This window comes from Theropithecus gelada, chromosome 1 (genome assembly GCF_003255815.1).
Source record: "Theropithecus gelada isolate Dixy chromosome 1, Tgel_1.0, whole genome shotgun sequence".
Taxonomy (NCBI): Eukaryota; Metazoa; Chordata; class Mammalia; order Primates; family Cercopithecidae; genus Theropithecus; species Theropithecus gelada.
The window spans coordinates 55,503,928-55,529,498 of record NC_037668.1 but is presented as its reverse complement, the minus strand read 5'-3'; the positions used below and the strand labels follow the sequence as shown (position 1 = coordinate 55,529,498).

The window sequence follows — 25,571 nt, the reverse complement described above, 5'->3', positions numbered from 1 at the left end:
CCATAGAGACTATATTGAATTCTGAATTTCTTTTAAATATTTAACATAATAAAATAATTTTAAATGTCCCCAGATGATATGGGTTTATCTTCTTTTTGGTTTTTGGCCCTTAATATTTAAAAAACAAAAGCAATAGTGTCATTCTTTTAAGATAACTTTTATGCTAGAGGGTCTTTTCCTTTTGTCTTCAGTTTCTTTTTCTGAAGTTTGGTAAATACTGATTCAATTTGCTATCCTGAGTGGGCCTCTTGCATTTCATATTAAGAGAGGATACAGCATGGTACATGTTTACTTTCTGAAAATCTAACCTAGAAAAATTTGAATTTTGAAAGCAAATAATAGGATATGTTTTCCATGTTCTAGTTGTATTCTTTAGGTGTACTAGCTCCCATTTAAATGATAAAGTCCTTTAATATATTTTTAATATTTTTCTTTAAATTGAGAAATGCATATTGATGATTGCTTTGTCATTATTATTTTAGGCCCCTCAGTTGAGGTAAGTATAAAACTAGGAAGGCATTAGCAACATTTGAGATGTGATCCCCTATCCCTGGTGGGACTTTAATTGTCAGGGAAATGGTAGGGTTAAAAATTATCTTGAGCAGTGTGTTTAGGATTTACACTTTTGGAACAGATAGCTGAACTGTAGATACTAAATGTACCAGGGGAAATTATGCCATTGAGTTTTGAATGTGGTAAGACAAAGGTCTAGTCATATTTTCAAAAGACTTATGTAAGTGTTGACATACTGTTGAAATACGGATATTGTTAGTTACTCCTTACCTATTTAAGGTAATGAGAATTGTGAGGCTGACCTGCTGACAATCATCTATCTCTTCTGCCCTGCTTCATTTCCTTGTCATTCTGTTGAACTTCTGTAACATGATGTGCAAAACCTGATTATTACTTCAGAGAAAGGTAAGAAATTGAAGCACTTTAAAACCAAAATTTCTGCTGACTATAAACGGTTGTCACAGGGCATTATTTCCTTACTGATTTGTGCCCAGATCTTAATATAAAAAGGTGATTGAGTGACGACATAGAGAGGTCAGTGCCATTGAAAGAAAAGTTGAGTGTTTACTCATAGTTCCCCTTGAAACAAGAGGCATAGCATGCCACACGGGGGAAGTACCACTGTTGGTCAGGAGGCAGAAAAGAGTGAGAGGAATGCACGGGCCACAGACTTATCGAGGTTTCCACAGGAAAAGCAATGTAGGCAGGGTAAACAGCTTAGGGTTGACTAGTTTGAATAATTTTGTCAGGCTTTGTGGCCTATGGGCTGTCCCTGGTTATCTGGTGGTACTTTGTCCTGGGTTGATTTATGATTTAGGGCAGGAGAAATAGGGGCTTAGTGTGTGAGAGTTAGATAAAGGAGGTAGTTCAGAGTATGGGCACCAGATCTCAGGGGAAATAGAATACAACTTTGGCCTTGAGTTTGGCTCTGTGATTAATGGACGTCAAACAGACAAATACAGAATCTAAAAACATGACACTTATTAATGTTTAAAATAGAACAGGAAGAGTAATGACACACTTTGAGGTAAAAAAACAACTTTTCACAGGCTGTAGTGGAGATCTAAAATATGAGTGGAGAGAATGGTCCCATCCCAAGTTGATGATAAATAAAGCCAGTATTTTTAACTCTGGAGATGTTACTGATGGTCATTATTATTGAAGTTATTTTAATACCATTGTCTCTTCCTGACTTTTCCTTATTGAATTATCCCTTCTCTTATTTCTCCACTAATTGCTTGCTCTACCTCAAGATTTTGTTCAGATCGGCTGGGCACAGTGACTCATGCCTGTAATCCCAGCACTTTGGGTGGTGGAGGTGGGTGGATCACTTGAGGCCAGGAATTTGAGACCAGCCTGGCCAACATGGGGAGACCCCATCTCTACTAAAAATACAAAAATTAGCCAGGTGTGGTGGCGCATGCCTGTAATCCCAGCTACTTGGGAAGCTGAGGCAGGAGAATCGCTTGAACCCAGGAGGTGGAGGTTACAGTGAGCCGAAATTGTGCCAGTGCTCTCCAGCCTGGACAACAGAGTGAGTGAGGCTCTGTCTCCAAAAAAATAAAACACACAAAAAAAGATTTTGTTTAGATAACTCACAATGCAGTAAATTTTGACTTCAGATTCTTTCATTTTCCCTTTATTGCTTATCAATCCTCAACTGAGTTGTAAATAACTGTGTTATATTACTATAAATCACCTTCCAAAAATGCAAGAATCTCATCCACAGATGAAGGGATCCTTTTGACTGATTATTGTACAGCCTCTACTTGGAGAATACAGTATAAAGAACAGCAGTGGACTGAGAATAAGAAATACTTCACGCTACAGTTTACACACTGAGAGTCCCTGAAGAAGTAACATTATCATCCTTTGATACCTTAATTAAAAATCTTATTCTTTCCAGCTTTCTGTCATATACTTTACCTATTTATAGCCTAAATCTTTAAGCTATCAATAAAAATGTTGAGTGTTCATAGAAAAAATATATAATAGCTCCAGGTGATTGTCATATCCTTTCTAGGTGTCTACAGAGGTTTGTTCAATAATCTGTTTTAGAACACTGTCATCAATCAGCATTGAATTAGCACTAGTTTATAGTTTCCGGCACCTAATTCCTCTCTGCCATCACCTTTAAATTAAAACAAACCAAGTAGTGAAACATTTCTTTTCGTTTTGTTTTGTTTGAGACAGGGTTTCACCCTGTCGCCCAGACTGGAGTGCAGTGGTGCCATCTTGGCTCACTGCAGCCTCTGCCTCCCAGGCTGAAGCAATCCTCCCATCTCAGCCTCCCAAGTAGCGGGGACTACCAGCACACCCAACTAATTTTTTTGTATTTTTAGTAGACACGGGGTTTTGCCCTGTTGCCCAGGCTGGTCTTGAACTCCTGGACTCAAACCCTGTTTCAAGCACCTCTCTAATTCTCTGTGATTTTTCAGAGATGATAAACACTGGTTTAGCAATCATGTTTGTTAAGTTACAGGTCTATGGGATAAAGCTTCTATGAGTCTGGAGGGTTCGAACTTATTTAAAATAATTGAGGTGCTTGCTTATAAATATGCGAATAAACTCTTTTTGAAAAATTTAGGTATGCTGTCGTTTACAGTTTGTAGATTACTCTTCTTGATAGAGAAGACAAAAAGATTTTTTTGCCTCCATCACAAGTCACACCTGACATGCAGTGGTAGAACAGGAAGTTGTCTCTGCTATAAATATTTACCTCTCTAATAATTTGGAATGCTTGCCTCCCTCTCTAGGTCCTGCTTTCCTTATGTTAAGTTCTTGAAGTCAAATTAGTAATTAGATAGCTATTAGTAAGCACGGTCAATGAAAATAGCATTAAATTGTTTTTTGTGTGAAATTTCATCTAGGTTGTGATCAAATCCTTTACCCCTCTAGGATATGGAATATGACTTTTTAGTAAACAGAACAATGTCCTTCTCTTTGCTGGACAGTGTTGGATAAATCTTGACATAAACATCCTTTTTATAGTCTCCATGAAGACTTACCCGACCATTGTATTTATTATTGCCAAGATTACAACTTACCTGGCACTAGTATACTTTTGCCTCTTGTTTAAACCTTCAGAGTCATTACTTGTAAGTCATCACAGAGTAATTTCAGAATGACATTTGAGATGCTTAATACAATTTTCTTAACTAGAGAGTCCTATTTCTTAAGCCTGTCTTGAAATTTCTGGGATTCAACTTTGTTCTTGCTGTCTATGATAATAACACTAAAATTTAACAATTACATAGCACTTTGTTTTTCATAAGCAGCTCACTCTTTTCCTCTTTGAATTTCATCTTTACATACTATGTTAACAGTACACATCCTTAAGTTTTATTCAACCAGCATCCTTGTACTGTTAATCCTGCTCTTTCCCGCTGTTGGAACATGAGCCCTGTAAAGTAGGTAGTTGTATCTTTTTTTTACAGATGAAGAAACAGATACAGAGAAGACATGCAGTGAATTAACTGTCAGAACTTAGCCTGGAGCCTGTATATTCTGAGTTTGTATACTGGGTTTTTTGTTTCCTTGTTGTGTTATATTTAAAGTGTGATTATACATTGTAGCAGAAGCAAAAATAGAACCCTGATTTATGAATTTGCCAGTGCTTCTTTCTGTGTTATCATTAGCCATTATATGCCCATAGGATTACATCATTTTTTAAGATACCAGCTTTATTGACATGTAATTTACATATCCTACAATTCACCCTTTTAGCGTATACAGTGCAGTAGTTTTTAGTCTATTCTAAAATAGTTTTGTAACCATTACCAGAATAAATTTTAGGGCATCTTCCTTTTTTCTTTTTTTTTTCTTTTTTTTTTTCTTTTTTTTTCTGAGACAGGGTCTTATTTTGTCACCCAGACTGGAGTACAGTGGCACAATCGTGGCTCACTGCGTCCTTGAACTCCTGGGCTCAAATCCTCCCATCTCAGCCTCCTGAGTACCTAGGATTATAGGTGTGAGCCACCACACCCAACTGTTTTTTAAATTTTTTGTCGAGATGGGGTCTTGCTTTGTTGCCCAGCTGGTCTCGGACTCCTGACCTTAAGTGATCCTCCGACCTTGGCTTTCCCAAAGTGCTGGGATTATAGAGGGGAGCCACCATGCCCAGGCAGAGCATTTTCCTCACTCCAAAAAGAAACTCCATACCCATTAGCAGTCACCCCCCAATTTATCTTCCACAGCTGTAGGCAACCATTAATTTACTTTGTGTCTATAGATTTACTAATTTGTAGATATTTCATATAAATTGAATTCTACAAGTCAGGCATGGCGGCTCACACCTGTAATCCCAGCACTTTGGGAGGCTGAAGCAGGTGGATCCATTGAACTCAGGAATTTGAGACCAGCCTAGACAACATGGTGAAACCCCATCTGTCCAAAAACAATACGGAAAAATTAGCCAGGTGTGGTGGTGCATGCTTGTAGTCCCAGGTACTCAGGAGGGTGAGGTGGAAGGATCGCTTGAGTCGGGGAGGTTGAGGCTGCAGTGAGCCGAAATCAAGCTAGTGCACTCCAGCCTGGGCGACAGAGTGAGACCCTGTCTCCAAAACAAAACAAACAAAAATTGGAGTTATACAAACCATGGTCCTTTGTGACTGGTTTCTTTTACTTAACGTAATGTTTTTAAAGTTCATCCATGTTACAGCGTGTATCAGTACTTAATTCCCTTTTATTGCCCCGTATTTCATTATATAGATATACTACTACATTTTATTGATCTGTTAATCAGTTGATACACACTGGGGTTGTTTCTACTTTTTTGCTGTTATGAACATTCATATAAAAGTTTTGTGGGGACATGTATATAGTGAGGAGTGGAATTGCCGAGTCATATGATAACTCTATGTTTGACCTTTTGAGGAACTGCAAGGTTGTTTTTCAAAGCAGCTGCACTATTTTACATTTCCACCAGCAGTGCAGTGAGAGTTCCAGTTTCTGCACGTCCTTGCCAACACTTGTTACTGTTCAGCTTTTTTGTTATAGCCGTCTGGGTGGAAGTAGCATCTCAGTGTAGTTTTGATTTGCATTTCTCTTATGACTAATAATGTTGAGCACCTTTTCATATGCTTATTGGTCATTTGTACATCTTTGAAGAAATGTCTATTCAGATCTTTTGCCTATTTCTAAATTGAGTTATCTTCTTTATGTATTCTGGTCCCTTATATATTCTAGTCCCTTATGAGACGTATGATCTGCAAAATTTTTCTTCCATTCTGTGGGTTATCGTTTTCTTGATACTGTTCTTTGAAGTGTAAAAGGTTTTTTTGTTTAAGACAGGGTCTCACTCTGTCGCCTGGGCAGGAGTGCAGTGGCACGATCATGGCTCACTGTAGCCTTGACCTCCCAGGCCCAAGTGATCCTTCCACCTCAGCCTCCTGGGTAGCTGAGACTACAGGTGCATGCTGCCAAACCTAGCTAATTTTTTGTACTTTTTGTGGAGATGGGGTTTTTACTATGTTGCCCAAGCTGGTCTCAAACTCCTGGGCTCAAGTGATCTGTCTACCTCTGCCTCCCAAAGTGTGTGAGCCACCATGCCCAACTGAAGCATAAAAGTTTTTCATTCTAATGAAATCATTTTTATTTTTTCTTTTATCATATCTAAGAAATTGTTTAATCCAGGTGGTGAAGATTTTTATATGTGTATATATATGTGTGTGTGTGTGTGTGTGTATATTTTTTTTTTTTTTTTTTTTTGAGATGGAGTCTCACTCTGTCACCCAGGCTGGAGTGCAGTGTTGTGATCTCGGCTCACTGCAACCTCCACCTCCCAGGTTCAAGCAGTTCCCTACCTCAGCCTCCCGAGTAGCTGAGATCACAGGCACCCGCCATCACACCTGGCTAGTTTTTGTATTTTTAATAGAGACGGGGTTTCACTGTCTTGGCCAGGCTGGTGTTGAACTCCTGACCTCATGATCCACCTGCCTCAGCCCCCCAAAGTGTTGGGATTACAGGTGTGAGCCACTGCCTCCAGCCTATATTTTTACAAGTGATGAGAGCATCCATATTCTCCTAAGAATTTTATTGCTTTAGCTTTTACTTTTAGTGCTTTGATCCATTTTGAGTTTATTTTTGCATATGGCTTGAGGTATGAGTTCAACTTTTTTTGTTGAATCGTCGTGGCACTTTTGTTGAAAATAATTTGACTGTAAATGTGATACCCTTGTTGAAAATCAGTTGACCCAATAAATGTAGAGGTCTATTTCAGGACTCTCAATTCTGTTCTAGTGATCCATATATCCATCCTTATGCCAGTACCACACCGTGTTGATTACTCTAGCTTTATAGTAAGTTTTGAAGTTGAAAAATGGGGCTGGGCACAGTGGCTCACGCCTGTAATCCCAGCAATTTGGGAGGCCGATGTGGGTGGATCACCTGAGGTCTGAGACCTGCCTGGCCAACATGGTGAAACCCCATCTCCATTAAACGTACAAAAAAATTAGCCAGACATGGTGGCACGCACCTGTGGTCTCAGCTACTTGGGAGGCCAAGGCGTGAGAAATGCTTGAACCCAGGAGGCGGAGGTTGCAGTGAGCCAAGATCACGCCACTGCACTCCAGCCTGGGTGACAGAGTGAGACTCTTGTCTTGAAAAATAAAAATAAAAAAGAAATGGAAAAATGTGAGTCCTTTAACTTTGTTCTTTTTTTTTTTTTTTTCCAAGATTGTTTTAGCTATTCTGGGTCACTTTCATTTCCATATGAAATTTAGGATCAGTCTGTGAATTTCTTGAATGCAGCCAGCTGGGATTTTGATTGGATTGACTGTAGACCAATTTGGGGAGTACTACCATCTTTACAAGATGAATTCTTCTGTCCCTGGATGTGGGATGATTGGCATTTAACTCTTAAACTTCTTTTAACATGTACTTTTTCTTCTATTAGGTTTATTCCTAAGTGTTTTTTTTGTTTTTGTTTTTGTTTTTAAGACGAAGTCTCGCCTTGTCACCCAGGCTGGAGTGCAGTGGCACAATCTCAGCTCACTGCAACCTCCACCTTCCAAGTTCAGGCGATTCTCCTGCCTCAGCCTCCTGAGTAGCTGGGATTGCAGGTGTGCAGCACCACACCCAGCTAATTTTTGTATTTTTAGTAGAGACAGGGTTTCACCATGTTGGCCAGCCTGGTCTTGGACTCCCGACCTCAGGTGATCCACCTGCCTCGACCTCCCAAAGTGCTGGGATTACAAGCGTGAGCCACTGGACCTGGCCATATTCCTATGTATTTTATTCCTTTTGATGCTACTGTGAATGGATTTTGTTTTTCATTTTTGAATTGTTCATTGCAAGTTATATAGAAATATAATTAATTTTTGTATGTTTGTCTTGTATTTTGCTGCCTTGCTGAACTTGTTTATCAGTTCTAGTGGTTTCTTAATGGATTCGTTAGGATTTCTGTATACAAAATCATGTCATATAAAAAGAGATTCAGATTTTTTCACTTTTAACCCTACCAGAGCTTTTTCAGCTTTATTGCTTTCTTACTCACTGGCAGCTTGTATTACTGTCCTTCTACTACTATCCTGATATGGCCCTAATTCCTTGGATACCAGTTGCTTGAATAATCTATACTGGTTTTGTTAATGAAAATTGTTCCCTATAGGACCGGTTGCTACTTGAATCTTTGCTTACTTTGCTGTGTAGTTTTCAGTATTCATTATTGCAAATACTATATTACTCTGTAAACTCTCCAGAAAATTGTTGCTCAATCTTTGCTATTTCTCTTAAGAACTAGGAATCATTTTCTGTCAGTTTCTGGCTTGTATTGTTTGAACCGACACTTCTGTAATTGAGTAAAATCTGTCTGTCTTTAGTAAATTTACCTGCCTCTACTGCCTGGTTAGTATATGCTTCATATCCCTGCCTTAGAGGGGGACATAATTGCTCAAATCAAGACAAACAATGGGCCATATGAGATAAAAAACAAAAAAACAAAAAAACAAAAAAAACATTGTAACAGCTTTTCCTTCCCCAGACTTTTCTGCTTGGTAGATATGACTTTAGATACATTTTCTCCCTTTCTATTTATGAATATGTACTCTGCACTGGGTTGGCACTGAAAAAAATTAAAAGTGAAGGAGCCGTAGAGAAGCATAGTTCTTCCTTGAAAGTAAATACATTTTTGGCCAGGCGCAGTGGCTCATGCCTGTAATCCCAGCACTTTGGGAGACCAAGGTGGGCGGATCACTTGAGGCCGGGAGTTCAAAACCATCCTGGCCAACATGGCGAAACCCCGTCTCTACTAAAAATAGACAAGTTAGCAAAATTAGCTGGGCATGGTGGTGTGCACCTGTTGTCCCTGCTACTCGAGAGGCTGAGGCACAAGAACTGCTTGAACCCAAGAGGCAGAGGTTGCAGTGAGCCGAGATTATGCCACGGCACTCCAGCATGGGTGACAGAATGAGACCTTGTCTCAAAAAAAAAAATAAGAAGAAGAAGAAGAAGAAGAAAAAGAAGAAGAAGTAAATTTAAAAATGTTGCTCCAGGACCTTTTTTATTTTTTTCGTTTTTTCTTTTGGAGGTGATAAGCTAAATTTGTTGCTCTATACCTCTAATAAATGAAGACTATGATAAATTAGACTCCTCAGTGCTCTAATTTTCTTTGTTTAAATTACTGTTTGAAGGGTATAGACTGTTTCAGTTACTCAGCTAACCAGCTCATAATTACATTTCTTTGATAGCAAAGAGTCTTTGGATGAGCTAAGCATAAATTCATCTCCACTATTGGAAGAGTACATTATTATCTGACCATATGTAACTACTATCATCTTTAGGTAGGAAGGGCAGAATATTTTACAAAAAGAGGCTATATTTTGTCATTTGTGAAATTATGGCAGGCAGATAAACTAGATAGTTGAATTTTTCTTGTCTTTAGCCTTATAGTTTCCAGGCAAAACACTATTTTCCTATATTATCTAGGTCAGATCATATTTCCCTCCCCTCTTTCAGTGAGATTGTCATATACATTGGTAATACAGTTAGATTTTTTTTTTTTTGAGATGGAGTCTCACTCTGTCACACAGGCTGGAGTGCAGTGGCGCAATCTCGACTCACTGTAAGCTCTGTCTCCGGGTTCACGCCATTCTCCTGCCTCAGCCTCCCGTGTAGCTGGGACTATAGGCGCCCGCCACCGCGCCCGGCTAATTTTTTGTATTTTTAGTAGAGACGGGGTTTCACCGTGTTAGCCAGGATGGTCTCGATCTCCTGACCTCGTGATCCGCCCATCTCAGCCTCCCAAAGTGCTGGGATTACAGGCGTGAGCCACCACGCCCAGCCTACAGTTAGATTTTTTTGTCACAGTCTGCATACTATCCTGGAATCCCTCAACCTCCTGGTTGTTTTATGGTGTCTTTTATCATATAGAAGTTTAAGATTTTTGTGTAATCATATCTATTTTCTCTTTTATGGCTTTTGGATTTAATGTCATGCTTAATCAGGATTTACCCACCTCAAGGTTTTGTTTTTTGTTTTTGCTTCAAATGCTTTAATGTAATTTTTATTTTAAATTTAGAAACTTTTTTTAAATTGCCTTTGTTTCTTTATTTTCTCCTTTTTGATACCTATGAAAATTAAGAGAACATTGAATGGAACACATTTTCACATGCCATAAACAAGGAACCAAGAATGTTTGGTTTTATTTATTTCATGGTTGTGTATTCTCATGAGGAGTATATGGCCATGAGAAATTTTATGGGGCTTGCATTTATGATTTGTCTTGTCTGAAATATTCAATGTAATATTAAATATCTGTTATTCCACCTGATACATTTGCTTCAAATTATCTAGAGTTTCTGCCTTCTTCTATTAGCTTGAAATACTTTTAAATATCCGTGGGTTGAATGGCTAAGCATATTAGACATGTTTCTACTACAGCCAATTCTAATCAGAGAGCTCTAAAATCAGATTCCCTGTAATATGAAAACAGAAAAATCCATTAGTGTTAACCATTGATCTTTCATTTGTGGATTCTTACACTGTTTCAATGGAAGTGACTTCTACCCAGAAGGAAATAGAAAATGTGAAAAATGAAAAAAAAATACAGGGTTAACAGTATTTTCTAAATTACTGGTAACTTGATAAGAATTCATATTAATTTTTGACACTAAACTAACTTAAGTATAAAGCCATTTTTGTTAAATAAATGAGTAGATGATACTTAGATTGCCATCTTTACTGTTTGTTTAAATGTAATTTGCCTGTTACAGTATAAAACCAAATAGTTTGTATCAAAGCTTGGATACTTTATCCTAGTAAACATTCTGTCTACCTTGAGTAAAAATTCTGGTAAGCAGTTTTTTTTTAAATCAGAAGAACACTTCTTTCATTAAAAAGAAGAGCTCCATTTAAAAAACAAACTTCATTTCTAGCTCTAAAATATAACAAGGGTTAATTAAATCTAAACTAAACAAAATTAAACAGTTACCCTGTAATAGTTAATAGCCTGTTCTTTGAGTAGCTAAATGATTTAAAAAACAGATCAGTACATTGATACCTTTGTATATTTATTTTTGCAGGTGAAAAAAGCCAAAATGCAGGAATCAGGAGAGCAAACTATAAGGTATGTAAAGTTCACTTTCTTTTTAATGAACTTCTCATAAGTTTTGTTTTTTTTTTTCTTTTCCTTCATATGCTGATTAGTGTATGGGCATGCTTTGCCCTCTTTTTGGGTCTTACCATCAACTGTTACATTTTGAAACTATTCGATTTAAGATTAAAATTTCTTTTCCAAATAGTTTTTTCCTGAAACATGTGCACTGATTTTTTTCTTATGCATTCATTATTTATTCCACAATATGTACCAAACTCATGTTGTATATTAGGCACTGTACTACATAGAGGAGACTCAATGGTAAAGATGAAAAGCACCATATTCTTCAGTCAAACGTACAGTATACAGAATAGGAAGCATAAGCAAAATAAATAAAGTCCAAGTGATTTGGTATTAATTACCAGATGGTTATGAAATGACTTAGTCATTAACCCCACTCCTCTTATAGAAAAGAGGCAGCTTGTTTGCACCTCACAGTTTGGCTTCCTCATACCATGGTTTTCAATTTTCCACAGTTCTTACCTTCTTTCGTTTGTGCACCAACCATATGAGCCAGTAACTGCATCACCTTTACCACATTAATTTCAAGAATCCTACACTTTTACCTCCACACACTATCATCCCAGCTCTTTTATTCTAGAACTGCCATGCTAGCCATGTCTTAAACCATCAAGTAAATGATCTGTCATATTTTCACCCTCACCCCTTAAAAAAGAACTTTAGTTTCTTCCTTATAAGAAACTTGACCAGGCTCAGTGGCTCACGCCTGTAATCCCAGCAGTTTGGGAGGCCGATGAGGCCTGGAGATCGAGACCAGCCTGGCCAACACGGCGGAACCTTGTCTCTACTAAAAATACAAAACTTAGCTGGGCGTGGTGGCTCAAGCCTATAATCCCAGCTACTTGGGAGACTGAGGCAGAATAACTTGAACCCACAAGGCAGAGGTTACAGTGAGCTAAGAATGTGCCACTGCACTCCAGCCTGTGCGACAGAGAAAGACTCTGTCTCAAAAAAAAAAAAAGAAACTTAACTGTCCAGGTGTGGTGGCTCCACTTTTGGAGGTCCAGGTGGGCAGATCACTTGAGTTCAGTAGTTTGAGACCAGCCTGGGCAACTTAGCAAGACCCCATCTCTATAAAAAACACAAAAAAATTTCCAGGAATTGTGGTGCACACCTTTAGTCCCAGCTACTCGGAGCTGAGGCAGGAGGATTGCTTGAGCCCAGGGGCCAAAAGTTGTGGTGAGCCAAGATTGCGCCACTGAACTCCATCCTGGGTCGGTGGCAGAGCAAGACACTGTCTCATTTAAAAAAAAAGAAAAGAAAGAAAAAGAAACTTAACTATAGGATCTATTGTAATTAGTTCCTTACAAACATTCTTAACTTCCTCACTTTTTTCTGTCATACTTGCCTAGCAAAACCACAACCCTGATTAAACCCAACTATCCACCTATTCTGTACTTATTCCCAATCACTCGTACATTGTGAGAGAAAAACACAAAATTGTGCTAACTATTCTTAATTTATATTCATGATTAGATCTAAAACAGGCACTTAAATCCCCTTCCTGGTATGTCTGATTTCCCAACCTCTAAAATCATCTTAATTCCTTTATTCCCTCCCTCCTTGCCCCCTGCCTTCTCCCCTTTCCCTTCTTTTCCTGCTATTTTCATTCACTCAGCTGTGGATCTTGCTCCCTAGTTCAAAGAGATTAGGAACATCTCCCTTCTCTGTCACCACATCTGCCTACTTAATCTGCTTCTCTTAGATATTGTTTCTCTTTCCTCTGAAATTCCTTTGCTCTTATCTAAGGCTAACGTCTCCAGTTGTTTGAAAGAACCCATCACCTTCATCTTTTCCTGCAATTATCTCTTCTTTTACCTTCAGCAATTTTTTACTGTGATAAAATACACACAATATACGATTTACCATTTTAAGTGTACAGTTTAGTGGCACTAAGTGCAATCACTTTGTCTTGCAACCATCACTACCATTCATCTCTACAACTTTATTCATCTTTCCAAACTGAAATTCCATGTTCACTAAACAATATTATTCATTCCCACATCTCCAGCCCCTGGCAACCACCACTCTACTTTCTGTCTGTGTGATTGTGACTACTCTGAGTACCTCACAGAAATGGAATCATACAGTATTTGTCTTTTTGTGATTCATCATGATGTCTTCAAGGTTTATCCATTTGTAGCATGTTTCAGAATTTCCTCTTTTTAAGGCTCAATAATATTCCATTTTATGTCTGTTCCGCATTTTGTTTATCCATTATCTGTTGTTTGTGTCGTTAATAATTCTGTTGAATGAGAAGGAGGTATTTGTCATGCCACTTTATGGACTTGTATGTTGTTGGGTTCTTTTGGTCATTTTATTTTAGAACAATTGTTTTTTCATGGTGTATTCATTGTTAAGCAAAATTTATGTTTATATGACTTTGAAAATAATTATATTTTGAGGCGGTATGTCATTTCTCTAAGGATAATAATTTAAATATTTAACAAGTGCTAGAGTTAATTCACTGTCTTGGTGCTGTTGTTTCTATTTATTCTCTAGATGCTCAGTTGAGTATGTAGGAGATGTTGCTATAACATAATATTCTAGGACCATTGGATTTTGGGAACTGGTCCAGTGTATACTGAATCATAGAAATATCACCAGCTTCTAAGATATAGGATCTAGAAATAGTCTTCAACAGTGGGTATAACAGTGAACCCCAGACTTAACCAGGTACATGTAGAAGTCAAACTAGTTATTGATGTCTGAAATGTGAAGTTCTGGTTCAGTTTTATGCCCTTCCCCTGGGAATTCTATGTAAGTAGGTGTGAGATGGGGTCCAGAAGTCTGTATTTTTATTAACTATTAGGTAATTATAATAAATCACCCAGTTTGGGAAACTGACACAACTACTCCATATAATTTCTTGCCCTTACCCTTCAATTTCCATAATCACATCTTAGTTAGTACATTAAGTTATATTCCAAAAATATAAACATTTGAGTAACAAGATAAAAATGAACCTTACTTGGGGATTTAGCTTTAAAATTAATTACAAATGAGGAAAAATTATTTGAACATTCAAAATATACCATTAAAGCTGGACACTGTGGCTCACATCTGTAATTCCAGCACTTTGGGATGCTGAGGTGGGCGGATTGCTTGAGACCAGGAGTTTGAGACCAGCCTGGGCAATATGGTGAAACCCTATCTCTACAAAAATTGCAAAATTTAGCTGGACATGGTGGCACATGCCTGTAGTCCCAGCTACTCGGGAGGATGAAGTAGGAAGATCACTTGAGCCCAGGAGGTCAAAGCTGCAGTGAGCCATGATGGAGCCACTGCACTCCATCCTGGGCGACAGAGTGAGACCCTGTCTCAAACAAAACAAAACAAAAACCAACCAAACAAAACATATATACAATTTTTAAGAAAACTCTTAGGCTTGAATATTAGAAATCAGTTTCAAAAATGATACAAGAACTTTATAAATTTTGGTGCTATGTATTTTTTATATAAGTAATATTTCTTTTTGCAATTTTGCTGTGTAGAAACAACTTTTACCTTTGATTAGTCAGCATTATCTTTCCAGATATATAGAGCCTCTGGTACAGTGTCTTCCACCTCTCCCTAGAGTGTAGAAGAACAAAGCAGGTTTCTTTCTAGGGTGCATGAATGTAGGCATGATGCCTGGGCTTTGAAGAAGTTTTAATATAATAACAGTTACAGTTAAAGTGTGCTTACTATGTTCTAGCTTTGCTCTAAACATTAACTTATTAGTCCTCATAACAGCCCTATGAAATAGGATTCATTTTTATTCTCGTTGATGGATGTAGAAAGGGGGGACAGATAAGTTCAGTGACTTGTCCAAGGTCATAGAGCTAGTTATTGGCAGAGTAGAATATGAACTTGCACAGTCTGACTCTAGAATCAACACTCCTAACCACTGTGCTATAATGGGAGATAATAACTGAAGAATGAAAAGTAAAGTAGATGGAAAAAGGAGAACATTGTGAAGAATTAAAGTTAGAACAATCTTCATTCCAGAATTTCTGTGGAATCTCTCCAGCATTAAACTATCTGACATAATGACTTGTCCTCCCAGATTATGTGACTTACCATTCGCAATTTCTCTTAATTTCCCTTATAAGTTAAAAAAAAAAAAAGATGTTGCTTAGTCCTGGCTATAATAAAAAATAGAAAATGAGGTGTTTGTGTTTTATTTAACTAGGAGAGAAGAGAAATATGGTAGAATGAATCTTAAGGGTTTAGAACCCCCACTTGGAAACAAACGTATAATTTTTGTTTGTTTCGTTTTTGAGACAGAGTCTCGCTGTGTCACCTAGGCAGGAGTGCAGTAGCGCCATCTCCAATCACTACAACTTCTGCCTCCCAGGTTCAGGTGATTCTCAGGGCTCAACCTCCCGAGTAGCTGGGACTACAGGCGTGCACCACAACGCCTGGTTTTTAGTAGAGACGGGGTTTTACCATGTTGGCCAGGCTGGTCTCAAACTCCTGATCTCAAGTGATCCACCTGCCTCAGCTTCCCAAAGTGCTGGGATTACAGGAGTGAGCCACCGCACCTGGCCCAAACGTGTAATTTGAAAACACTTCTCATATGATTATGGTTTGTAGCTGATGGAGATCCGCTGTCTGAAATCAAACGTCTCCCTACCTTCCTGTGGTACTTTGGGAGCAAGGTAACAGAGCACTGTTGCACAGAATGGTGATTGTCATAAATAATATAGCATTGTATATTTCAAAACTGCTAAAAGCATAGAATTTAAGTGTTTTTATGTACTTTTTTTCACAAAAAAGTGAAAGGTGTTTTATATATCAAAAATCACATTGTACCCCATAAACATATAATATGTACAATTTTTAAACAGTGACAGAGCAGTGTTTTACCATATGGTGTTAAAGAAAAATCTGACGTGCCAGTGACTTAGCTGGAATTTCTGAATTATATAAAAACTAAAGGGATCTAGAGATATAAGAAAGAGCAGTAGGTCGGGCATGGTGGCATGCACCTGTAATCCCAGCTACTTAGGAGGCTGAGGCAGGAGAATCGCTTGAACCCAGGAAGCAGAGGTTGCAGTGAGCCAAGATTGCGCCACTGCACTCGAGCCTGGGTGACAGAGGGAGACTCCATCTCAAAAAAAACAAAAAAAAACAAGAACTGTAGAATGCTGAGGGTACTGGCCCTGGCCCGAGCTCTCTTCAAGTTGTTAAAAATCAACAATAAGGATATCATGAAGATTTACTTTGCCTCTTACTTGTATAACCTAGGAGGAAATGGGTTTGATCTCATCACTTTTAGCAATGCAGCAAATCAATCAGGGGCTAATGTGTTCGTTTTGGTTCTCCCAGTCAAGTAAGCAATCCAGATGTCAGTGATCAGAAGCCTGAAACTTCAAGCCTTACTTCAAACCTTCCCATATCAGAGGAAAGTAAGTACCGTATTCTGTGCATGATTGAACAGATATTCCTATAACTAGTAATGCTTTTCTTATAGAATTGGTTTTTCATAATTGCCTTGTTTGTCCCAAAATATCCAGAAGGCTCTCCCATCCTTGTTTTTGTGGGTGTTTATCCTTGAGCCCTCCTGTAAGCTTTATTGACAGAGCAGCTGAGAAAAGATCACATGGAATCCATTCACCCAAGGAGTCACACCCCGTGATTTTATTTTCGTTTTGAGATTGAGTGTTCTAAAGGTAATAATGTCTTATAGAAAATCAGAGACAATTATACTTAACCATATATACTTCCCATGTATATTTTTTAAAAAGGTGTAACTTTTTTTTAAAAGGTGTATCTTGAGTTCTATATAGTATTTCCTCAAAGGTGATTCTATTCTGGTGGTTCTCAGACTTTTAGTCTACATATGAATCATCTGGAATACTTGTTTGTAATGTAGAATTCTAGTTTCACCTCCGAAGATTGTCATTCAGTAGATCTGATGTGGATAGGGAATCTGCAGTTTTGACAGGTTAGCCAGGTGATTCTGGTCCATATGGGAAACTGTCCATATTGTAGAAAACCACTCTAATCAATAAAATGTCTCCTCTCCCCAAGAAAAAGACCTGTTCCCTAAAATCTTAAGCTTTACATACTTCTGGGTCAGGAAGTAAGTTGAATATTCTTGCTCCCTCTAAATAATGTCCTTTTTTCCTTCAAATACTTTGGTTCAGCTGGGCATGGTGGCTCTTGTCTGTAATCCCAACACTTTGGGAGTCTGAGGCAGGAGGATCACCTGAGGCCAGGAGTTTGAGATCAGCCTGGGCAACAAAGTGAGACCTCCTCGCTACAAAATATAAAATAAAATAAATAAAAACTTTGGTTCATTTGAAGTCTACATCTATACCTTCCCCTACCTTTCTGTTTTTACTTTAGACTGTCGTCCTATTCATTCTGTTCTTTATTTTGTTTTTTTTTTATGTTTTTTGAGATGGAGTCTTGCTTTGTTGCCCAGGTCGGAGTGCAGTGGCACAATCTCGACTCACTACAACCTCTGCCTCCCAGGTTTGAGTGATTCTCCTGTCTCAGCCTTCCAAGTAGCTGGGATTACAGGTGCATGCCACCATGCCCAGCTACTTTTTGTATTTTTGTTGTTGTTGTTGTTATTTGTTTGTTTGTATTTTTTTGAGATGGAATTTCGCTCTTGTTGCCAAGGCTGGAATGCAATGGTGAGATCTCAGCTCACTGCAACCTCTGCCTCCCAGGTTCAAGCCATTCTCCTGACTCAGCCTTCCGAGTAGCTGGAATTACAGGCACGTGCTATCACCCTGGCTAATTTTTGTATTTTTAGTAGAGACAGTGTTTCACCATGTTGGCCAGGCTTGTCTCAAACTCCTGACCTCAAGTGATCTGCCAGCCTCAGCCTCCCAAACTGCTGGGATTACAGGCATGAGCCACCCAGCCGTTTCCTTCTTGTCAGGATGTAAGCAGTATACTTGCTCCTGTCAGATGTAGAGCCTTTTATTTGTGTTCCATAAACTATCTATTTTTACCTTGCCCAAGGACTTGGGTACTGTAGTTTTCCTGCCACCACTTGTGTGTCATCACGGTCTTCTCTTTTTATCCTTCCTGTCAGTAAAGAAACATCTTACCATTTTAAAACATAAACACTGCTCCCCCTGCACCCCCACCCTTGGCTCCACATCTCCTACTAGTTATGGACACATAAGTGACATATCAGAACTTCTGAAAGAGTTGCTCTCACTTGCTTTTTCACCTCCCATTCACTTTTCCAGCTTCTCAAATTTAGCTTCTATCCTCACTCTTCCAATGAAACTGCTGTCGTCAAGGCCATTAGTTGTTTTCATGTTGCAAATTCTAGAATACATTTCTCCTCACATTCTGCCTCTCATTACTTTTCCTCCCACCTTTCTCCTTTGATGGCCCTTCTTTGGTGGGCCTCAGGCCTTAGTTCTAGGCTACCATTTTTCCTCTTTCTGGATTCTCCCATTACATTACTTTAAATATCTTATACATGGTTAATGAATTCCATATTGATATTTCCAGTCTGACTTCTCCCATGCTTTCATTTATGTATCAGACTGCCTGTTTGACATCTTTACTGGAAGGAAAATCATACCTAAGATGTTCAAAAAAGAACTTTCAATTCCTTTAGCCCCTGTGACATACTCTCTTCTCCCAAACTTGCCCATCTTAGGAAGTGATATCACTCTCCCTCTAGTTGCTCAAACTAAAAACCTAGGAACCATCTTGTATTCCCCGTTTTCCTCATTCTCTACATCAAATCCATCAGAATGTCCTGTTCGTTTTACCTTCAGAATATATTTCAAAGTCTTTGCCTCATCCCCACTGTTGGTATTCTAGTCCAAGCCAGCATATTACTTACTTGATTCTCCTATAGTATAATAGGATATTATACCTTGACTCTTTATAATTGTTTTGTGGTTCCCAAGTACTGCCAAGATCAAGGCTCATTCATTCTCTAGAGAAGTGAAAATTGACCTCAGTCTCCTAGGATGTTGCTGATCCCTTCCAGAATTAAATTAAATGGGAGGAAGATAAGGGTTTGGGTTTTTTAATGTATGTGTCAACTGAGGAAGATCCATTGTGTAGAATTCAAATAAACTTACGTTACATTCTTTGCAATGGATTGTCAGAACTTTAGATCTAATTGACATTTCCTTCATTTTTGTCAAAATGATTAGAGATAAATGTGATCTCCAATAATTATTTTTAAATACCTCAAACAATAGCATTGGACAAGCTCTTCTGTAATAAACTCACAGGTGTTGATTTGTCTTACTCTTGAGCATTTGAATTGGCCCCTCATCTGCTTTTGATCAAGGTTCTCTTTTTGGATCAGGTGCTCTTCCAGGGAACCTAATTAGACATAAAGTTAATTGGTTCGTTTTTAATCAGATATTTACAGTGTTCATACCAGAAGTAGTAATCATGAGGGTCAAGCCTTCATAGCAGCTATTCCAGATGAAGTCATGGGGGTCAAGAGGACAATAGCTGGAAAAGTCTTTGAGAGTTTGTCAGAGCATCACATCAGTTCCTCATATCTGTCTCTAGTTTGCCAAAATCAAAGCCTTCACTACAAAACAGAAAAAATAGTAGTATAGAAATATACTTGCATCTACTCTGCTGTTGATTATGCATAGCAGTAGCAGTGGTTTTAAAATAAGATTGGATGCTTCCCCTAAATCTTTTCCTGAAAGTCATTCTTAAGGCTTTTACTCAATATAGTAAGCACTCAAAGAACAAATAAGCTGAAGTAGAATAATGTGGTTTTCTAGACACAGAGCTTGCTTTTTGTTTGCCTATCAGCATAGCTGAGAGCTTAGGAGGTTGCTTCATCTATTATTTTAGATCAGTAATGGGTAAAGGTAGAGATCCCTACCAACCTTCAGCTCTTTTCCATACCCCACCCTTCTTTTTTTACTGCCTCTGGAAGTCTATAACAGGTGTATACACAAAAAGAGATATTTTCTACCATGTAGTCTTTCTATCTGGTGTCCAAGCTGTATTCTATTAATTAGTTTGAAAGACTATACAGTGAGATGTGCAGTTTTCCCATTCCATCTTTGAAATGTTCTAACTTTTTAACCTGGTGATACTATCTTTCTTTCAGTTATGACATGCACCGATTACATCCCTCGCTCATCCAATGATTATACCTCACAGATGTATTCTGCAAAGTAAGTTGAATAATTGTTTCCAAAATGCTTATGCTTTTTCTGTAGATTCATTGCAAAATTTAATATTATTTTTCCTCTAAAATAATAGATATTTAAATTATTTTTACATCTCTTATTCTATCATCATTCCAATTTTTAATTCCCTCTAAATATAATCTATGTAGTATCCTTTTAAAAAGTAGATGGTTGCCTGCAATGGATCATTTTACACAAAAGCTTACTCTAAAATGAGTAGGCACTGAACATGCAAAATAGTGTTAGTGATTAACCATATCATTGATTGACTTCTGGTCATTCTGTCTGTTCTGTACCTTGACATATAGCATACAGATTAATAAAAACAAGACTGGATTTCTCAGTCCAATCTGTGTTCAGTTTTTTTTTTTTGGTTTTTTTTTTTTTTCTTTTTTTGAAGACAGAGTCTCGCTCTGTCATCCAGGCTGGAGTGCAGTGGCACCATCGTGGCTCACTGCAACCTCCACCTCCCGGGTTCAAGTGATTCTCCTGCCTCAGCCTCCTGAATAGCTGGAACTATCGGCATGCCACCATGCCCAGCTAATTTTTGTGTTTTTTAGTAGAGATGGGGTTTCACCATGTTGGCCAGGCTGTTTTCAAACGGCTGACCTCAGGTGATCTGCCTACCTACCAAAGTGCTGGGATTACAGGCATGAGCCACCATGCCTGGCCTGTGTTCAGTTTCTTGATTGAGGAAAAATGTCCTCAGAGTAGAACTGGGCTTGAAGTTAGATAGGTTTGGTGGGAAAGTCACTAAGAGGTTATGTTTTGGGCCTTCATGGGGTAATATCAGCATTAATATCAGCCAAGTTATTCATCTCCAAGGTAGGTAGGTGCAGAACAGTGTGTATACCAAGCTACCTATTGTGCATAATAAAGAGTGGACCTATGCATACAAAGACACATACAAGTGCATTTATTAAGCCAGGATATATTCTTATGTGCTTACAGCTGCTGGATACATAAAGAAACTGGTAACAAAAGCAAGAGATACTTTATGGGGCTGTTATAAAAAGGAAACTGTCTTTCTTTTCCCTGGTTATATCCATTTTTACCTTTTGAATTTTGCATTAGTTAAAAAATAAATTAAAAAGTCAACCCAATGAGTTCTTCTAATTTTAATCTGGTATTAACACTAATGGTGTGCTTGGGCTAATCATTTTCATGCGACTTTCTTCTGTGAAATGACTGAACCTATTCTCTGAGATTATTATGAAGAAATTAGATACTAAATGTGGAAACACATTTGAGCTTTGGGCTACAAAGACTCTGCATGAAAAAGGACATTATGGTCTTTACCATATCTGGAGATTAATCCATTTAAGGTCACTAAGATGTAAATCATTCCCATGAGACTTGAGTAACAACTCTAACCTGAGCTATTTCCTGGACTCAGATCTGTCTAAGAAGAATAGACATTTTTAAATTCAGTTTTTTAGAATCTACTGAAATGTGGATATGTTACAGATTCCAAATTCATTTATTCATTCAGAAAGTATTTGCATACCTGCTACATTCAGAATACCTTATTAGCTATACCATCTATCTTAATTCAGACCTCTTTATTACTTATCTGAACTGTTTTTTTAACTGGATCTCCATTTCCAGTTTCTCCTCCCTTTCTAAACAATTTACAAAGCATTGTCAAAATAATCTTTATTAAAGAACAGCTCTGATCTTGTCACTCTTTGCTCAATAATTTCAGTGGCTCTCAGTTTCAGATTTGCCTTTTAGCCTAGCATTCAAGGTCTTTGCTTCCTTTCTCTCACTACTTCTCTTAATATACTTCCCTCAGTTATCTATGCTCTTTACAGGCTGAAGCCCTTGCTTTCCTTCCTCTGTTCCCTGGCAGGACTTTTTTCTTGTGCTAGAACACCCTTTCTCTCCCAATTCTGTACCTCTTATCTACTATATCACTTCTTTATGGCCTTTCTTCATTTTCCTCTTCCCCCAAAGGTGAAAAAAAAATTTCCCCTTTAAAACACCCCTGCCGCCCCCGCCATATTTTATTATGCTTACATGGTACGAATAGCATTTTCTTTTTTATGTTATATATACAGTGTAACTCACCACATGAAATAATTGGTATCTAAAAATTCAGTGCAATATCATGGATGAAATGGTTATATCTGCTAGCTACTGTAAAGTCCCAGGAGTTTCACTGCTGAAATCTCTAGCTATCGCTGATATGGTGGCACCAACTAGTGGCAGTATGCCCTGACTTAAATATCATTGAGGAGATTGAGTCCTGTCTGGAACTTCCCAGACTTTGTTAATTACCTGGGTTCTGTTTTGTAGGCTTGATTTAAGGATATTGGAACCCATCTCTACTTCCGTTTTTTTGGTGTGTTTGCTTGCCTTTTCTCCACCAGCCTCACCCTCTTTTCCAGTCTTACTTTCCCTCTCAGAACTTTGGTTTGGTTCAAGGGGCAGAGTGGAGAATGAAAACCAATTGCCAATCTTGTTCTATCTAGTTTTCTATTATATTAAGATTTTATTCTAGATGTAGGCTAACAGCATGAACACGTTTAATCCATCCTTGTGTCTCACATAGGGCCATGATTGTAGCACACTAGAAATGTTTGTAGGATAATTGGAACTTGGAGGGATGTTTGAAACTTAAATTTTTCATAAAATTGTTCTTCGGGTTGATGATAGTAGAACCTGGAAAGGAGGAAAGGCTTCTACTTTCCGATCATAAGAGCCATTTTAGGTTGGGCACAGTAGCTCACCCCTGTAATCCTAGCACCTTGGGAGGCCGAGGCGGGTGGATCACTTGAGGTCAAGAGTTTGAGACCAGCCTGGCCTACAAGGATGAAATGCCATCTCTACTAAAAATACAAAAATTATCCAGACGTGGCGGTAGGTGCCTGTAATCAATCCCAGGTATTTGGGAGGCTCAGACAGAAAAATAGCTTGAACTGGGGAGGCGGAGGCTACAATTAGCCGAGATCATGCCACTGCACTCCAGCCTGGGCAACAGAGCAAGACTGTCTCAAAAATAAAAAAATTTTAAAAAGAGCCATTTTATGTGGAAGATTAGTCTCCTTGTTGCAGATTCTTTGCCGTTAGTGGTGGTAGCTATTTTACCTATTTTTCATTACTAAAGTAAATCACACAAAAGTTTTTGTTTTCTTGAAATTTTCTAGACCTTATGCACATATTCTCTCAGTTCCTGTTTCGGAAACTGCTTACCCTGGGCAGACTCAATACCAGACACTACAGCAGACTCAACCCTATGCTGTCTACCCTCAGGCAACCCAAACGTATGGACTACCTCCTTTTGGTAAGGTACTCTATTGTAAACAATTTCTAAGAATGTTGATTTTATTCCCCAGAAACTTTGATCAGCCATGCATCATTCTTTAAGAGCACTTAGTTACATATGTGGTTGGGTATGCAACTTTGCAACAGTATGTTTGATGTATGTAATAAAAAAATCGTAGTTTTTTAGTACTCATTTATCTATTTTGTGTGTTCTAAGTCCTGACCCTGAAGCTTGGAATCTTTAAGTGTTTGGTAAATTCTTTGACGATTTGCTATTGATTTGACTTACTTTATATACAATATAATATGGTACTATCATTAGAAAAGCATAATAAATATATTTCGAGGTGGCCAATTTCTTGCTAAAACCAGGTAGTCTGAATATGTATCATAGTTTGCTCTGTGGGGTTTTTTGTTTGTTTGTTTGTTTTTGTGTGTTGTTTTTGTTTTTGTTTTTTGGCCAATCTCTCTCTCTCCTTTCTCCCCTAACCCCACCTAAAACTGATCAGATATTGTTCTGCTGAACCAAAAAGTCATTTTAGAATGCCAGAAATCCCCAATTTTCTTATAGCCTTATGTGCCTAGGGAGTTATTTTCATTGGTTTTAGGTGTCTTGGACATGAACTATAAATTAAAATGATTTATCAGACGTCCCTTTAAGATTCTTTGGGTGCTTAATATCTGTGCTTATTTTTCTGTGTGTGTAAACGCAGTGTGCTTCATTGCTCCTTCCCTGCTTTCCTGAAATGGGTGTCAGAAAATTAAAAGAATGCTGTATTATTTAAAAATATGTAATATGTAACAAAACTATATTTCTGTAGACTTTATTTAATCAAGCTATGAATTAGAAAAGTTTTCCAGACATCACCACACAGATTCTGGATGTATTAATGTACCTGCTTCTAGTTTCCACATTCCTGTTTCTCCTGACCCGCTTGGCTACTCTTTTATGATATTGTCAGCCTTCTTACTTTTTAGGCTTGTTAGAATTCTTTGGTTCCTGGTAACTGCTAGAAACAAGAATTGGGAGTTATGTTTAATAATAGTGGGGTTGATATCCATGCCTGTTAGTACCAGCCTGCGTACTCAGATCTTGTATTTATGATATGATTAACCAGCCAACACTGAATGGACCTTTTGAAAGGAGACCCCTCTGTGAATATGTTTGTGTTGATTTCTTTTTGGTTATTTAAAGCTGATTTTTCAACAGTTGACTAATAATAGGCTAGCAATTATAATTATTTTCACATAGTTTTTTAAATCTTCTGTTTTGATTTGAATTATTAGCAAGCCCAAGCCGTTTACAACAGTTGATCATTCCTGCTGTTCAATATTAAATACTACTCCTATTATATCTCTGAGCATGATTTATGGAATACCTGAGATAATTCTGTGTGCATATGGATCCTAGATATAATTAATTTTTTAAATGATCACTATATTTCCCTTAAATTATTATTATTTCGAGACAGAGTCTCGCTCTGTGCACCACCAAGCCTGCCTAATTTTTGTATTTTAGTAGAGACAGGGTTTCACCATGTTGGCCAACTGGTCTCAAACTCCTGGCCTCAAGTGATCTACCCAGCTCGGCCTGCCAAAATGCTGGGATTACAGGCCTGAGCCACCATGCCCAGCCCACTTTGGACAGGTCACTTGAGACCAGGAGTTCGAGACTAGCCTGGCCAACATGGTGAAACCCATCTCTATTAAAAATATTTTAAAAATTAGCCGGGCATGGTGGTGGGCACCTGTAATTCCAGCTACTCAGGAGGCTGAGGCATGAGAATCACTCGAACCTGGGAGACAGAGGTTGCAGTGAGCCGAGATGGTGCCACTGCACTCCAGCCTGGGTGACAGAGCAAGACTGTCTCAAAAAATAATAATAATAATAATGATAATAATAATAATACATTAAAAAAGAAAAAAATTCTGTAAAGTAAATAGATCTCTGTTAAAACCTTGAAGGATACATGTTTATATTGTATGTTGGTAATATTGTTAATAACAGGCTCCTTTAATAATCAGGTTTTGTTTAATAT

General features: G+C 38.1%; 1 protein-coding gene across 4 annotated transcripts in view; it reads left to right on the top strand.

Annotated features, from left to right (window-relative positions):
• EYA3 (EYA transcriptional coactivator and phosphatase 3) overlaps positions 1–25,571 on the top strand; it is a 120,761-nt gene that overhangs the window by 31,945 nt on the left and 63,245 nt on the right. For 3 of the 4 annotated variants that reach the window (XM_025356006.1, XM_025356024.1, XM_025356015.1), the window contains exons 3-6: positions 11,034–11,077; positions 16,442–16,521; positions 20,184–20,250; positions 23,415–23,551. In XM_025356006.1, coding sequence (XP_025211791.1) covers positions 11,034–11,077; positions 16,442–16,521; positions 20,184–20,250; positions 23,415–23,551 — 328 coding nt within the window. The remainder of the gene's footprint in view (positions 1–11,033; positions 11,078–16,441; positions 16,522–20,183; positions 20,251–23,414; positions 23,552–25,571) is intronic. The other variant, XM_025356031.1, reaches the window with a different exon arrangement.